Below are 16,686 nucleotides of genomic sequence, written 5' to 3'. Positions count from 1 at the left end.
CTGTGCTTTTAACAGAAGTTTGGTATGCAGGAATCAGCAGGAAAAAGCTTTTTGTGGAGATAAGCATTATCACCTGCTAATGTCTGCACATCAAAGCTTCCTTTGAAAAAAGGCACAATCCTACATTAAGCCCTTAGCTCCTCACTGGAAGTTGAGTGACTAACAAGCACACTTTTACTTGGAAGTCTATTTTGAGTTCAGTGGGGACTTCCCTAGAAAATGTGTGCTGGACTACATTCTGCGAAGAATACACATAACACCACCAATTCTATTTGAAACCAAGCTCAATTCATTTCAATGGGACCTATCTCAGTATAATATGGTTATGACTGGGGTGTACCTTTGAAAGAGTAAAAAGGTACTACAGTGGTACCTCTGGTTACGTACTTAATTCATTCCGGAGGTCCGTTCTTAACCTGAAACTGTTCTTAACCTGAAGCACCACTTTAGCTAATGGGGCCTCCTGCTGCCGCCGCACGATTTCTGTTCTCATCCTGAAGCAAAGTTCTTAACCCAAGGTATTATTTCTGGGTTAGCGGAGTCTGTAACCTGAAGCGTCTGTAACCTGAGGTACCACTGTACTGGATTACTAGATGCACACCCCTGTATCATCTTTTGGAGGGCACATCTGCTCGCTCACATCTGTATTCCTTCTCACTTCTCAGCATGAATTAAGACATGCTGAGGCCCTAAAACTATGCCAAGTTTAAGAGGCCCCGCAGCATTACAAATTAAAAATACGTGCTCTCACTGGACCTCAGCTGCCACCGCTGCTGTGTGACAGCCAGAATTTTTTTTGATATTGTTACAATATTATTGTACACCCCCCCCACACACACAATGCACAGACAAATAAACGCGATATGGCACTTGTGTGGCCCTGAAGTATACTTTTGTCACATCGCAAGAATAATGTCTCTTTTCCGTTTCTTTGGTTTTTTTAACCAATTATGTACGACTTTAAATTTAGGTTGATAGATAGATAGATAGACCAAAATTTAAAGTCGTACATAATTGGTTAAAAAAACCAATATATTTATTAAAAGAAATGTTAGTCCGGGGTTAAAGCCCTTTAGCCCTTCACATTTAACGTGGAGCTTGCAAGACTGCCGTTTCTGCGGAGGAGGAGGTGTGGGCCGCCATCCATCCCCTCAGTTCTGGGCGCTGAAGGAGGGAGGAAGCTGCTGCGCCGCCGCCTTCTCTCCAGGGACGCCCGTCGCCGCCGCCGTCGCGTCGCGGGAAAAGGAAGGCCAAGGAGCGGGGAAGTGGGGGAGTTGTTGTTGTCTCCCCGCCTTCAACGAAGGGCCGGCCAGGTCAATCATTTCCTTTGCATGGAGCTCCCGGCAAGCGAGGAAGCGGCGCAGCTCTCCCGCTCTTCCTTCAGATCTGCGCAATAAGGAAGGCCTAGGCCTCTGCCCACTCCTTAGCGACACGCAGCGAAGAAGAAGCTTCCTGCGGGTGCTTATTTCACCAGAAGGGTAAAAGAACTTGGGTCCCACCAAGTCCCAGTCAAGCGAGGGCGGTGCCTGCGAGAGGGCCGCATCCCCCTCAGCCCCGCATCATCCTCAGGATCAGAGAAGATGTAGTTCCCACCAACCTTTCTCCTCTGCCCAGTCATAGAATCACAGAATTGTAGCGACCAGCCAGATCTTCTCTCACATACATACAGTGACCATTTAGGCATCGCCCCTCTCCCCCAAAGGAGGGCCCTGGAATTTGCATATGCTAATTGATATTAAGCCTACCTGCCAGTTTAGTAACAAATATTATAAATTAAGTAGAAAGGCAACTCGCCACCATTGGAGAAGACTGGTGATCTCTTTGTGCTTGCTCAGTCTGCAGCCTGTTGACTCCCAAAGGCCCTGCTCTCCTTTCTTAATCGTTCTTTTCTCTTTAAATCAGACTTATTAGAGGACTGTCCATGTTATAGTATGGCACTTGGCCACTCTATCCACATGCAAGTCCAACTGCCTGCTGTGCTGCAATCACACACACATTTCAAAGTGTGCTCAAAGCACATTCACAGCACATTGGGCCTCTTTGATATATAGGTCTGACTAGGTTCTCACTCACAACATAGGCAAGCAGTCCTACTGAGTTCAATAGAACTTCTCAGGAGGTGTGCAAGGGTTTGTAACCATGCAAGGGCTTAAAATCAATTGGACACAGCTGAATTTGCCTCATAATCAAAATGCATAGGATAGTGGTGGTGTAAGCGTTATTTTGCTGGTGCACATTCCATAAATGTACTTGGGTTATGCAGTGTTAGCTTGTGAACATCTGGGTATTGTTTGCTGATGTTACATTCCTCTGGGTTTCATATTATGCTGCTATCACTGCTTCCTGCCAATTTAAGGTACAAATAAGGCACAAATGGCAGCATTACTTATCCACTTATGGGATTATCTTCCAAAAGGGAGGACTTGAACACCTTCTTTGTTACAGCATTAAAAGCAAAAGGCATTGTCCAGCCACATTAAAATCAGCGGGACTTTTTGTTTAACAGGAATATGGATAGAACCATTGCAGAGCTTTTGCCAGTGCCCAGAGAATATCTCTACTTTCAGGAGAGGCTTGGTGATGTTATCACTACAGATAATTGTGCAGAAAGCAGAATGCCCTCACCGTCTCTAATACTTCGGAGATTGCAACAGTGGAGTTATCTAAACTATTTCTACAGCCCTATCGCTGTAATAGCCAGGTGCTGAAACCACTGCTGTAGATCACATCCAGATGGCTTGGGATATGGAGAGAGTGAAGGATTTAGCAAGTTAGGCTGTGTCTGCAATTTATTTGTTGGGGAAAGTCTATCCAGTACAGCTAAGTTGGGAAAGCTAGCTAGAGCACACACACACACACACACACACACACACACACACACACACACACAATGAAACAAAAGGAAATAACAATTAAAAGTGGATACTAGCAATGCCAACTAGCCAGAAAAAGCAGCCTGGCCTGCTCCTGTGCAGATATGATAGCAACTTGATATGCAGGAAAAGGAAGGAGAAGCATCTTAGAGCACCCTGATATGCATGATCACCTGCCAATGTCTGCACATTAAGCTGTGGTCAAAGTACAGGACAGAAGCTGGTGGCAAAAATAAAAAATGCAACCGTAGTGACAACCAAGACACAAAGACATGACAATGGTTACTGTAAGAATTCCTGACTCTGCTTTTCCATGGTGACCCTTTAGTTTTGCAGGAAGGATTCGTCCAGTGGATGAATTGTTTGGGGCACATATATAGCAAGGATGTGACTGTTATTTGCAATGTTACTTGTGCATTGTTGTGTAGGAAGAATCTTTCATTCTAAGCCACAGGATCTAACTGGCCCTTCAAGCTTATATTTGTTACTTTCTCTAATTTGAATATCATGTTCAGCAATCAGCACTTTCCTTATATTCTTTGCTCACAGTGCCTTAAAAGGAAACAAATATGGTGGCGGGTTTCTTGAATGCAGCACAGCAAAGATAGCATGTTGTTTCCAAAAGATCTGGAAGGTATCAGAGCTTGAGAAACTTCAAGCCCCCAGCCCAGTGAGTTTGGCAAGCAAATGGAATCATTCCATATGGAGAAATACCATGGCAATAGCACCAGGAGAAGAGGTAGGTCTGTTTAGCAACATTGGCAGGGCTGTGTGTGTGTGTGTGTGTGTGTGTGTGTGTGTGTTTACACAATGTGGCAAAAACAAGTCCCCAGTGACAGATGAATGCCAGATACTTTGAGTGTTATATGTGGAAGGAGAGAAAGCAGAAAGGCCAAGCATTGGCAGGATGGAAGGCATGGCAGAGCCAAGCTAGCAAGCCAAATGTCTTTGGGCACAGATCTCATGAAGAAACTGGCATCTACAGTAAGCCAGAAATCCCAAACTAACAGTTAAAAGAAAAAAAAGGGGGAGGCACCAACAACACTCTCCCCCTCCCCAAAATCCCAGGCAATTTGGGTGGGATTGTGCTCTTGTTCACTTGGAGCAAGGGATGAGCATTGCTTACAACTGACCCAAACATAAGATGGAGATTCTTGATCCATCACCAGAAGGTTCCCTGTCCATGCAAAAAGATTTGGAAGTGAACATGAACACATACGCATAATGACAAAATTATGCACCAAGGGAAAGATTCTCTGTCGGGTCATAAACCTCATTAAAACCACAGGGTGTAGTTTACCTCCAGGAATTGACCTGGTATGGTGTATTAACACTAGTGAGCATTCAGGATTGCGGTCACATGAGTTCACATATCTGTCATTGCTGTTCACTAATGAGATTATTGAAGGTAGAAGCTATCCTCTCCTCTCCTCCATCATGGATAGCAGTTGTTGATCAGTGATTTCATGTGCTTGGACTGAAGCAGTGATGCCAAAGTGCAAAATGACCTATGGAAACTTGCAAATGTTGTCACTGAGACCCCTTTTGCAATCCTATGCATGCTTAGCTGGGAGTTAGCAGTACTGAACATAGTGGAACTTACGAGTAAACATGCATAGGAATATGTTGTATAAGTAACAGTCAAGTCTGCAGTGGGCAATTTACTTGAATTCTTGTATGGGAAAGATTAAGCCGCTTTTGGGGGACAAGAACTTAATTTGCCCATTCTGTAGCTCTAGGGGAAGCTCTAAGGCACCATAGATTATAGGAGTATATTTATTTACATTTTTAATCAGCAAACAGACATGTAATCATATTCACATTACTCAGAAGTAAGTCCCACCAAGTTCAGTAGGACTTACTTCAAGGTAAGGTAGCGTAGGATTGTGCCATAAATAAGATTTTATAGATCATAAGTCTGACACACACTATATAATATACAACTTTGTTCAGCAGAAAAATATTATGAAGTCATTGCATTACAGGAATTCACACTTCTTCACATATGTTTGCTGTGCATTTATTAATGCACAGTGTATGGGGTTTTGTTTTGCTTTTTGCACATTCTATCTGATATGTGGTCTTCTCCAGTACAGCAGAGTAGTAATCCCAGAGGATGTATGAAAAATGATGCAACTATTCCTGCGAAGCAAGGAAAAAGCTTTTTAGCTGAGAATAGTAAAGAAATTCAGATGGCAAAAGTCAAAGAAAAAGTAAGACAGATTGAATGTTTTCAGCACTGGGATCTTAAATATGCTATTTGGATGTAAGTTCCATTGTTTTCAGCAGGACACACTTTCATGTAGTGTGTTTAGTTCTAGACATTTATTGATACTCTTCCATAGTTTCTTTAGTTTTCCAGTTAGGGAAGACTTCTGTGAGCAACATAACATCACTCTATTACTAATTTAATTGGTTTAAGCCTGCAGAGGCAGTACTGTACTGCAATGTATTGCTGAATTAAAGCCAGAGCACTGTTTTCAATCACCCTCTGAGGACAGAAAGTAAAACTTAATTCCATTGATTTCAGTGTATCTCTTCTGAATGTGACTTGCTTATGTATCACCCAGTGAGTTTAAGTTAGCTCTTTAGTAGTTTGGTGACTGTCCTTGCATTTGAGTTCTTATAGAGCACACACAAAAACCCCAACACTTCACTTCAAATGGCTCCAGTGTTGTTACTATGACTCTTCCAGGCAACCTGTTTGTTGAGCATTCATCCTGATTTCCTGCAAAGGTTAGATTATTTTGAATTGGTTTACTGGGAGGTTATGTGACAATGAGCATTCATCCTGGTTTGCTTGCAGGGTGATTATATGTCTTTTTATTAAGCATTTTATTAAGCAAGGAAATCATCCCACACTTTTCAGGGCATCTCCCCATCACTTTACTAACTGCCAGAAGTTAGTTAGGTTTTTCCTTTTATTTTTAAGTAGATTTGTTGTGCTAGGGCAACAGAGCATTTAATGTACTTTAAGTGCACAAACCTAAATTTCTGGTATGTGTGTGAATCGCTCCTGGAAAATTCTGGCAGCCTGGAGGCACCCTATGCATTCCTAACAATATTAATCTGAATTAGAACCTAAAGTCACTGTTGTGACCAATCACAGTCACTGCCATGGATCCACAGATTGTCAGGCAGGTAGCAGCAGTTGCCAATAACTATTTTCTGTGCTTGTCTCTCCTTGAAAGGAGATGCATCACCACACCTGCCTTCCTAGGTCTTGAGAGCTCCTGTGTCTGTCCACAGGAGGGTGGGAGTGCAGGCCTTTGCTTAATTAAACCATCTATGACCTTTTAAACTGGATGTGTTAGTTAGAGTTTTGTTAGTTATTATGTTATTTATTTTTGTGTTTTGTACTGTAAACAATCCTGTGATCTTTGGAGGAAGGGCAGTATATAAATTTAATAAATAAAAATGAAAAATAAAGCATGGAGAGCTGTACAAATGGAGCTGTCTAAAGCTGCTTGATGGGAGGGAAGCTGAGATAGTGCACAATACACATGGAACATAGCTGTTACTGCAAACTGCTGTACGTGCAACATGGCCCATACTCTGTACCTCTGCCCCAGATGTAAAGGTTTCACCACCACAATCCCTTCCAGCACAAAAGAATATAGATGGAAATCTAATTAACTGTACACATTAGATGCTGCTCTCTATTGGTCATCTTTCTTGGCTGTTGATATCCCGAGGCAAGGGCAACATGTCTGGAAAAGTTTGTATCCTGGGCTGTGGGCACAGTGGAAAGGTGATCTGTTTAACTTGTTGTTCAGGCTATTTACTTTTTGGTATGTGCAAAATGTTAAATTGTACAATAGCCCCTTCTGCAGTTAGCATTTCCATCTGTCACTGATTATATATTTAAATTGTAGAACTAAATGAAACCCCACAATTTCCTCTCCTTAACTTCCCTATGAGAACAGACTGCCCTTGGCCACTGTCCCAGATCTGCCCCACAACTTGTAAGGCACTGCCCAGAGGACTTCCAGATAAACTGCACTGCAGCTCACTCCAAACAACAACAAAAAAGATTTTGGAATGTGCATGCAGGAAGCTTCCCTTTCTGGGGATGTCTGTTTCAATCTGCTCCCTAAAATAATCCTTACACTAGGGGCGAGCAGAAGTTAGATTGAGATCTGCTAAAACGCTGGGTAATTTGCAGTAAGGGTTTGTGACCCCCAATTGCTTATTGTTTTAATTTTAAAAAGGGTTAGGGTTGTTTTCTCCTAAATTAGGTTGGCAAAACTAAGTTTGGGAGGAAAATAGCAGTAGGCTTTTTGAAAGGAGCAGGAGCTCAGTTTATCGTGCTGAGCTTGCACTCTGAGGCATCCCATTACTTATTCTAAGCTTGTGTTTCCCTCACCTACACTTTTGCACCTAGCTTTGATGGAACTTGGGGTTCCAGCAAAAGATAAAGTAGATCTTGCAAACTGCTCACCCCTGCTATGCACTCTTCTGTGGGTGCCTCTTGCACTCCTCTGAGACATCTACAGAGTTTAAAAGAAAAAGCAAACACATGCCAAAGAAAGAGAGGGCGTAAGTTGTTTATCCCATGTAGAGGAGAGATCTCATCTAGTGGAAGGATGGTGTTTAAAAACTATTTCCCATCTTGTTTTGTTATACAAGGCTGGAAATACTGCTGTCACAGAGCTGGCAGTATCTTGATACCTCAACAGGAGCCTTGATCACATTGATGCTGTGGACTGACAGGCAATTGTGAGCAGTTGATATTTCATTAGTACCGTACTTTCACTACATTGCATTCTGCAAGGAGAATGGTTTATTACAGTCTCTTCAGCTATGAAGGGTATTAAGACAATGAAATACTTGAGCTGTGCTGATTGTCAGGACAAACTAAGGCTATGAGTGACGTGCTCTAATGAAGATCATTTTCTCCATCTCAAGTCCCTGAGAAGAAGGGATATAGCTTAGTGGGCATGCTCCATACACTTTCCTGTGTCCCATATTAAAACACTTTTTTCTTTTTTGGCCAGAATCTCCTCTTCTCTGCCCTCATACTTCATTGCCTCCTTGTAAATACCTTTAAAGTATTCCTTTTGTGGACAGTTTCATAAAATGAATTGTCACTTTTCAGTAGATAAGTACTGATTCCTTTGGGAAAACCACAGGTGCATGCTGCAAGCAAGAAGCAATGCACACTCTGTGTTGGTTCAGCTTCTTCTTTTCCCCAAGTGTGGGTTGTCTGATGGGGAATTTGTGCAGTTGGAAAATCTGCCATTAAAAACCCCTGAATCTTCATTATTTATATATATTGCTGCCCTGAAAAACATTACTTTCCTTATGCAGAGAGAGAGATGAATGCAGGCAAGGATCAACCACAGCTTTTGGGTTCCACAGACACTCTTATTTTTATTGATTTTTCCTGTAAAGACTCAGCCACAATGGAAAATTATTCTCTTCAACACAAGCATCACAACAGTTCCTAGTCAGCCTCCCTAAAGAACTTCACAGCCCACTCTTTGAAAACCACCAGGTCTGCAGAGTCTGTGTTATGGAGAAAGGGAGCCACCTTATGGTTATTCCAGCTATTTTCAATATACAGAGTAGGAAAGGGAGGCCAGAATAAAGGCTCAAAGAAGGGAAGGGGCAAATGTTAAAGCGCAGCCCAAATCTTTTTTAAAAAGGAATGCAGCATCAATAAACTCTAGGACAGCTGCCATTATATTGAATGTAAAGCCGCATCTTGTACATTCAGCAATACATTCCAATAACAAAACCAGTGGTGTTGCTGTAAACTGTGCAGCAAAAATTATTTTTGGACCAAAAGAGTTTTTTTCTCCACCTCCTCCCCCAAAATATTTTGCCCAACATATATCCTCATGACGAGTTCTGGCAGATTCAAAAGCTTGCTCCCTAATTTGTGACATTTTGGTTGGTCCTAACAAAGCGACAAAACAGAAACGATTTAATCCATTGTCATGCATGCAACCTCTGCTTAGCTTACCTGGTGGGTTTTCCTCCAATAAAAACTTATCTGCTACATAGGTCAGGTAAAGGCAAAGGTAAATGACCCCTGGTTGGTTAAGTCCAGTCAAGAGCAATTATGGGGTACAGCACTCATCTCACTTCAGGCTGAGGGAGCCAGCATTGTCCACAGACAGCTTTCCAGGTCATGTGACCAGCATGACTAAACCACTTCTGGTGCAACGGAACACCATGACGGAAGCCAGAGCGCACAAAAACGCCGTTTACCATCCCACCACAGTGGTACCTATTTATCTACTTGCGCTAGTGTGCTTTTGTACTCCTAGTTTGGCAGAAGCTGGGGCAGAGCAACAGGAGCTCACTACCATCGCACGGATTTGAACTGCCGACCTTCCGATCGGCAAGCCCAAGAGGCTCAGTGGTTTAGACCAGAGCGCCACCTGTCAGCACTCCAGGAGATATGGTATTATTGTCACAGCAGTGAAATTAGCAGTGGTGCTTCACTCTGCTCATCCCTGCTCCACTATACCACTGAGCCAACCTGAAGAGAAGGCAAGTCGCGTGTCACTCATTTCCAAAGATTCTGGCAAACTGCAGCGGTGCCTTGTAATTCATCAGGTATCCTAAAAATGAATAGCATTATCTTATCTTAAGGAAAGAAGTCCAGCTAGATGACTTAGGGTGGCATTCAATTACATTTTTTGAGCTAGCACAAGGATTAGGAATAGTGCAAGGGGGGGAATCCCAGCACAGATTGAGGGGGGTACAGGTGAAGAAGAGGGGAAGATCATTCCATTGCTCAAGGAGAAATCCTTGCAGATGTTGATCTGCCATAGTCAAAACAAAATAAAAAAAATGAAGTGTGCATGCACACAAAAGCTCATACCAATAACAAACTTGTGAGCTCCTGTTGTTCGGTCCCTGCTCCTGCCAACATAGCAGTTTGAAAGCACATCAGAGTGCAAGTAGATAAATAGGTACCACTCCGGCGGGAAGGTAAACGGCATTTCCGTGCGCTGCTCTGGTTCGCCAGAAGCGGCTTAGTCATGCTGGCCACATGACCCGGAAGCTGTACACCGGCTCCCTCGGCCAATAAAGCGAGATGAGCGTCGCAACCCCAGAGTCGGCCACGACTGGACCTAATGGTCAGGGGTCCCTTTACCTTAAGGTGCTACTGGAAGGAACTTTTTTATTTTGTTTAGACATAGCTTGTCATGTTTCCCTGCTCTGCTCTGCCAATGCTAAGTAGTGGCTACATAAAGATGCAGCCCTAAACAGGGCAGAATGCCATTCCCCTCCACTAATAATAATAAAATGGTCTAACAAGATGGTATTGCAATACGTTGAGGTATTTCTTTGTTTTTGTATTTACAATTATGTAGTATATTATGAAAAATAAAGGGTTTTCTTCCTAGGAAAAATAATTAATTGTACCGTGATCTTAAGCATCTTAACTTGGAAGTATTCCTATTAATTTCAGTGAAACTTACTTCTAAACACTTATATTAAATCCCGGAGATTTAGAAAGACGGGGACAGATTTAGTCTAACCAGATTAGAGATTAAGCTGATTTCATAATACCAGCAAAGGATTGAGGCTATAGTGAATCATCTAAACTAACATGTTTTTCACAAATGTGGATTTTTGTTAGCAAGACAGAATAACTTCACAAAGGGCTTTGCCAGATATATATCTTTCCTAAGGGTGAGCTAGTAATACAATTTTCTCTTGGCACTTTACTGGCAGTAGCATTTCAAGCAATGCCCCCTTTTCCTTAGCTTCTAGGAGAAATGGCACACCTTCTACAAGTAAAAACATGTAATTATATAAGGTGTGCACTTTAGCACTATTTATCTATTTCCTTACATCTGTATCCCACCCTTTCTTCCATCCCAAGATGGCAAAAATGAGCTCACTAGAGAAAAGGAGCTCGCAGTTTCCAAAAAGAAAGGGACCATTAGAGAGAGACAGTGGCTGAAGGTGCCTGTAATGTCCTGGCATCCAAATGGCACAAGCAGATTGTGAGGTAGGACTTCGGATGTGCTTCACGTCTGAGCGTTTATAGCCTCTTTGTAGTATTTGCCTTATTAACAGAAAAGCACAGGAATAGAGCAAGTCACACCATTGGTCTACCTAGTTTGGTACAGTTAAAGCTATGGTTTTCCCAGTAGTGATGTATGGAAGTGAGAGCTGGACCATAAAGAAGGCTGATCCCTGAAGAATTGATGCTTTTGAATTATGGTGCTGGAGGAGACTCTTGAGAGTCCCATGGACTGCAAGAAGATCAAACCTATCCATTCTTAAGGAAATCTGCCCTGAGTGCTCACTGGAAGGACAGATCCTGAAGCTGAGGCTGCAATACTTTGGCCACCTCATGAGAAGAGAAGACTCCCTGGAAAAGACCCTGATGTTGGGAAAGATGGAGGGCACAAGGAGAAGGGGACGACAGAGGAGGAGATGGTTGGATAGTGTTCTCGAAGCTACCAGCATGAGTTTGACCAAGCTGCGGGAGGCAGTGGAAGACAGAAGTGCCTGGCGTGCTCTGGTCCATGGGGTCACGAAGAGGAGCAGCAGAGAGCCACGGCACCCGTACTTTTGCTGTACACCAAGACGCCTTCTTAGACGGTCGAATGCAGTGGTGTAGCGTGGGGGGTGCAGGGGGGGCCGGCCGCACCGGGCGCAACATCTGGGGGTTAGGGGCGCAAATCCACGGGTTAGGGGGCGCAAATTACTTGCCAACCCACGCTACGCCACTGGTCGAATGAACTCCTTGGACAACGCCCTCCCCTGCCCCGGCCCGCGACGTCACAAGGGACCAGGCCAACGGATGATGGACGGAATTTCGAACTCCGACTCGAAGTCAACTATTTGCATCCGCCTGAATCCGGAGGGCGCCGAGCAATCTGCACGCCTCCCGCCTCGCCCGCGCACGCTCTCGGCCCCGGACAGCGCGGGGGGCTGTGGGCGGGCTAGCCGGGCGCCGCTCGGCCAATGAGACACCCCGAGGGGCTGGCCGGCCCGCCCCACGCCCACGTGGCCCGCCAGCCGCTCCCACCCCCCGCACCGCCGCTGCAGTATCACGTGCGGCCGGTGGCTGCCCTTCGGAGCCCTGCTCGGAGCCGCGCGCCCGGGATGCTGAGGATGGTGGGCCAGGCTTGGAGCCGCTTGGGGCCCGCGCTGGAGCGCCGCAGCGCCTGCTGCTGGGGCCGGAGCCGAGGCGCGGTGCTGCTGCTCTTCTTCTCGCTGTCGCCGCGGCCCCCTGGCGGAGCGGCGTGGCTGCTGGGGCTGCGGCCGGAGAGCACGGCACCGGGGCGCGTGTGGCTCGAAGGGGGAGCGCTGCGGGCCGTGGAGGGCTCCCGCTTCTTGCTCCGCGTCTATTTCCAGCCGGCGGCCGAAGGCAACGCGAGCGACGGCTTCGGCAGCGGCGGCCCGCGGCAAGAGAGCGAGCGACGGCTGGTCTTCGTGGAGCAGCCGACCAAGGCGGAGCGCTGCCCGGAGCGCAGCGCCTGGGCCTCGGATGTGGAGGTGCTGGGCCCTTTGCTCCCCGGAGGCTCGGCCGGCTCGGCTTTGGCCGAGGTTAGGGTCCGGGAGCCGCGCAAGGGCGAGTCGGGCGCCGGGCCTGAGGGGCGCCGCTTCTCGCTGTGCGCCTGGGACGGGCGCGCGTGGCAGCTGCACGGCGCGCGAGGCGGCTTCGCGCTGCAAGTGCAGGCGCCGGCCGCGGGCTTGTCGGCGGGCTTGGTGCCGCTGCCCGCCGAGGGGTGGCTGCGGGTGCTGGGCGCGCTGGTGCTGCTGGCTCTGTCGGCGCTCTTCAGCGGCCTCCGCTTGGCGGTGCTGTCGCTCGACCCGATGGAGCTGCGCGTGCTGCGCAACAGCGGCTCAGCAGCCGAGCGCGAGCAGGCGCGCAAGGTGGAGGCAGCGCGCGGCCGCGGCGGGAGCGGCACTTACCTCCTGTGCACGCTGCTGCTCGGCCAGGCCGGCGCCAACGCCGCGCTGGCGGGCTGGTTGTGCGCCTCGCTGCAGGCCGTGCACAGCCCCTTGCCCGAGGCGAGCCAAGGCGTGCCCTGGCTGCCGGTGCTCATCTGCACCGGGGTCGTTTTCCTGGGCGGGGAGGTGCTGCCCTACTCGGTGTGTTCCCGCCACGGGCTCGCCATCGCGGCGCACACGCTCTTCCTCACGCGCCTGCTCATGGCCGCCACCTTCCCGATCTGCTACCCGCTCAGCCGCCTTCTGGACTGGGCCTTGCGCCAGGAGCTGAGCATCTTCTCCACTCGGGAGCGCCTGCTGGAGACCCTGCGCGCCGCGGAGCCCCATGACCTGGTGAGCGAGGAGCTGGCCATGGTGCAAGGGGCCCTGGAGCTGCGCACCAAGGTGGTGGAGGACATCCTGACGCCCCTCAGTGACTGCTTTATGTTGCACTCGGATGCCATTCTGGACTTTGCCACCATTTCCGAGATCCTGCGCTCAGGCTACACGCGCATCCCTGTCTACGAAGGCGAGCGGCGCGACAACATTGTCGACTTGCTGTTCGTCAAGGACTTGGCCTTCGTGGATCCCGATGACTGCACTCCACTGCAGACGGTCACCCGCTTCTACCGCCGCCCGCTGCACTGTGTCTTCCATGACACCCGCCTAGATGCGCTGCTCAAGGAGTTCAAGACGGGTGAGGGCCCGGGGCCCCAGCCGCTCGCCTCCCGCCAGCATCACATGCCTCTCTGCTCCCTGCGTGCCCTGCTTGCGAGGTACCCTGGGACTCCACATTCCCCCCTCCTGCACTGGCCTGCCCTCTTGTCTTAGCTTAGTCTTGTCCTGCCTAGGTAATGTGGCTGGACTCCTGGGAGAGGTGCAAGGGTGTGTGTGTGTCTGTTTCTGTGTTCTTGTCATGCATGGCTCATGCAATCCTAATATTCCCTAGATCTAACTGAGTAAGCAATGCTCTCCTGGAGCTGCTTGAGAGGGAATGCATTGCTGTGTAGGCCTAAGGCCCTCCCCCCCAAAAAACCCCTGCACCCAGTGTGCATAAACTCATATGTATTGAATATTCTGCTCTTAGCTGAGTGATTCATGCATTTGCCATTTAGCCCTCCTTTCACAGAAGCCTGAACCTGGTCTGCCAGTTCTTTGCCTTCAGCAGCTCTTGTAAGGAAGATGACTGTGCTATAATCTGCCTATTCCAGCTGAGTGTTAGGAATACAGCATGATATACTTGCTGTGGGCATATGAAGCTACCAAGTCAGACTTTGGGTCTATCTAGGTTGGTACTGGCAGCGGTTCCCCAGGATCTTGGATAGGGTTCTTTACTAATCCTATCTAGAAATATAAACTTAACCCTGAGACCTTCTGCTTGAAAAGAATGTGCTCTACTACTGAGTTATGGGCCGGTTCTCAACAGAGAGTCTACTGAAAATAGCCCCTCCCATGTCATCTGTGCGCATGCCTGCAGTTGCAAGATAGCTGCAAAACAAATAACCCAGCCCTGGCTTCTCTTAACACCAATTTAAAATATCACAGAGAACAGCACCTCTCTTATCATATACAGATCCACACCAGCGTTTAAGGCATATTTGGTGCACATTTCAAGGACATGACTTCCCTCAAAGAATCCTGGGAACTGTAGTTGGCTAAGGGTTCTGAAAATTGTATCTCTGAGAGGAAAGCTACAGTAGGTTGTTAGAGGGAAAACAGAACAGAAAAAGGTGCAAGAAACAGTAGGGAACAATACAGCCAGTAATCCAATGTGGCGCTCCAAATGCTGTTGGACTCCAGTTCCCATCAGCCCCAGCAAGGGCGGCCAGTAGTCAAGGATCATGGGAACCGTAGTCCAACAACATCTGGAGGACCACAGATTTCCCATCCCAAGTATAGATTGTCCAACTAAATGAAAAAGATGGGTCAAATATCACTGGACTTAACTGGGATTGTGGATGAGTAGGTGGCATCCTGTCAGTGCCCAAAACTATAATTTATCTTCCTGATAACTTTTCCAGACATAGAGCCCATATTCCCTTGCTTTTGCTTTGTAACATGGTTGATTGTGCCATGGGTGTGCAGTGCTGCTGTTAGGAAGAGAGAACAAAGGTTATAGTTTTACTATGTAAACATTGCGTCAGACAACTTATTTTGTGTTCAATACCTCTCATCAGTTAGCATTGTGCACCTTAATTGTTAGGGATATGTGAGCACACTGAACCAGAGTAATACCATGTTTAAGATTTGTCCAGTGGTGGTTCTACTTAGTCATCCCTGAGTGATGCTAGGGGTCACTTGGCTGAGTTGCAGCTGGTTGTGCCAGACACAGGCAATCTAAAGCAGCTGCCCTTTTGAAAGGCAGGGAGTTTTATGTTTGGTCTTGAATTTGGCTTATTTAATCTCCAGGTGTGCAGTACAGGCTCCCCTGATGCTGTTCAGCTTTGCTCTGGCCATATGGAAATCATTAATACCCATTGATGTTGTTCAGGGTCACCAGCATTCACAATTTTATTGTGAACCTTGTGATATCTGGTGCCAAAGCTGCAGCAGCTGAAATTGTGGGAATTTTGCCCTATATGGTTTTTTTCGTGTTTTTTTTATAAATAGCATTTTTTTAGATGTTGCCTCTGCAGTACAGTTGAAGAAGTTCAGAAGCCTTGGAGCAAACAGCAATAACTGCTTCTCTCAAAAACTGATGAGGGGGTTAGTACATGCATACATTGAAATGTACCCAGTTGTGTGAGCAGATGGAACGAACTCAAAGGAATCCTCACACTTAAGTTAGTATTAAAACGAATAGGCACACAGTGGAAGCTGCACCTTTGAATGCTGTCAAGTTGGTGATCAGAAAGCATCAGGGTGGGTAGGACCCAGTCTTAACAGATAATGGGTCTGCACTGCTTAACAGCAAAGAGACCAAGGCTAAGCATTTATTAGATCTATGCATCTTGGCTCTCATTCACATCCACTTTGCTGAGAAATATTTGAAAGCAGCTTTCAGAACTACCCACAGTATGGAAGCTGAGATGCAGCCAATGCTAAATATGACATCTCATGGCCTGTCTTCATTGTTCCTTTTGATGAAGCTGAGCACAATCTTGCTGAGTCATGTTCAGCTTGCTTTCCTCTCAGTAGTGCTGCTTCCTAGCAAATTATTCCCCATTTAGATGCTTTGGAATGTTCTTAAAGCAGCATACATGGAAAAGAGCAGCTGCCAGCATTTTCTCAGAGTTAGGTGCAATGCTCCGGGGGGAGAGAATCATATAGAAAATGAGAGGTAAGTCTGGAACCTGTTGTGTTTCTTCCATGATCATTGAACTCTTAAGCCTACATTCTTTGTTTCAGTGCTCAGGCCCTGTTAAAAATGGAATGTCAGGGTTTGTTTTTAATCACATTAAAATAAAAATCATATGATTAGCTGTTTCAAACGCCTTCTGAAGTAGGAAGCCTAGTCAGCTCCCAAAGCATCTTCCTGGGCACCCATAATGGTTCCTTGGGTGTTTATTGAAGGGTTCTTGAATTAATGGCCTTTTCTGTAATACATTAATCTTGATTTCAGTGTAAAAATAGGATGGAGCATCGGGTTGGTTCATTGCTGAAGGGCACCTGATTGTATGTTTTGTATTGTCACAGAATCAGTGTTTCCTTGACATTACTCTTCCTTCACACCATTATGGACCTCTCACCTGTACCAACTATCATAACACCTTCCCATTCAGGTCACAGCCCTTTCATTCCACAGCAAATAGAATGTATTCCCTAGACGTACATTGCTTACCTGTCCTTGGCACGGATGGGATAAAATGGAGTGCTTTTGCTTTGCATACTCATTTCAGGAGAGGATTGCTACCCAACTGAGCACTTGAGTCAACGGGCCCTCAAATATCCTAACTCCTTT

General features: G+C 46.6%; 1 protein-coding gene and 1 long non-coding RNA gene across 3 annotated transcripts in view; both read left to right on the top strand.

The window, feature by feature from the left end:
* Positions 1 to 2,876: 2,876 nt before the first annotated feature.
* On the top strand, positions 2,877 to 6,302 carry LOC310763341. Its single transcript, XR_014548585.1, has 2 exons — positions 2,877 to 3,612; positions 4,965 to 6,302. It is a non-coding gene; the product is annotated as an uncharacterized lncRNA (long non-coding RNA).
* Positions 6,303 to 11,596: 5,294 nt separating this feature from the next.
* CNNM1 (cyclin and CBS domain divalent metal cation transport mediator 1) overlaps positions 11,597 to 16,686 on the top strand; it is a 20,896-nt gene continuing 15,806 nt past the window's right edge. The window contains exon 1 of one of the 2 annotated variants that reach the window (XM_083615211.1): positions 11,597 to 13,482. In XM_083615211.1, the coding sequence (XP_083471337.1) occupies positions 11,814 to 13,482 (1,669 nt within the window). In that variant the 5' untranslated portion in view covers positions 11,597 to 11,813. The remainder of the gene's footprint in view (positions 13,483 to 16,686) is intronic. The other variant, XM_083615212.1, reaches the window with a different exon arrangement.

The sequence above is a fragment of the Podarcis filfolensis genome (assembly GCF_964270895.1).
Source record: "Podarcis filfolensis genome assembly, chromosome: 5".
Lineage (NCBI taxonomy): Eukaryota > Metazoa > Chordata > Lepidosauria > Squamata > Lacertidae > Podarcis > Podarcis filfolensis.
Note: the sequence above shows the minus strand (reverse complement) of the source record. Positions and strands in the feature narration are given on the sequence as shown.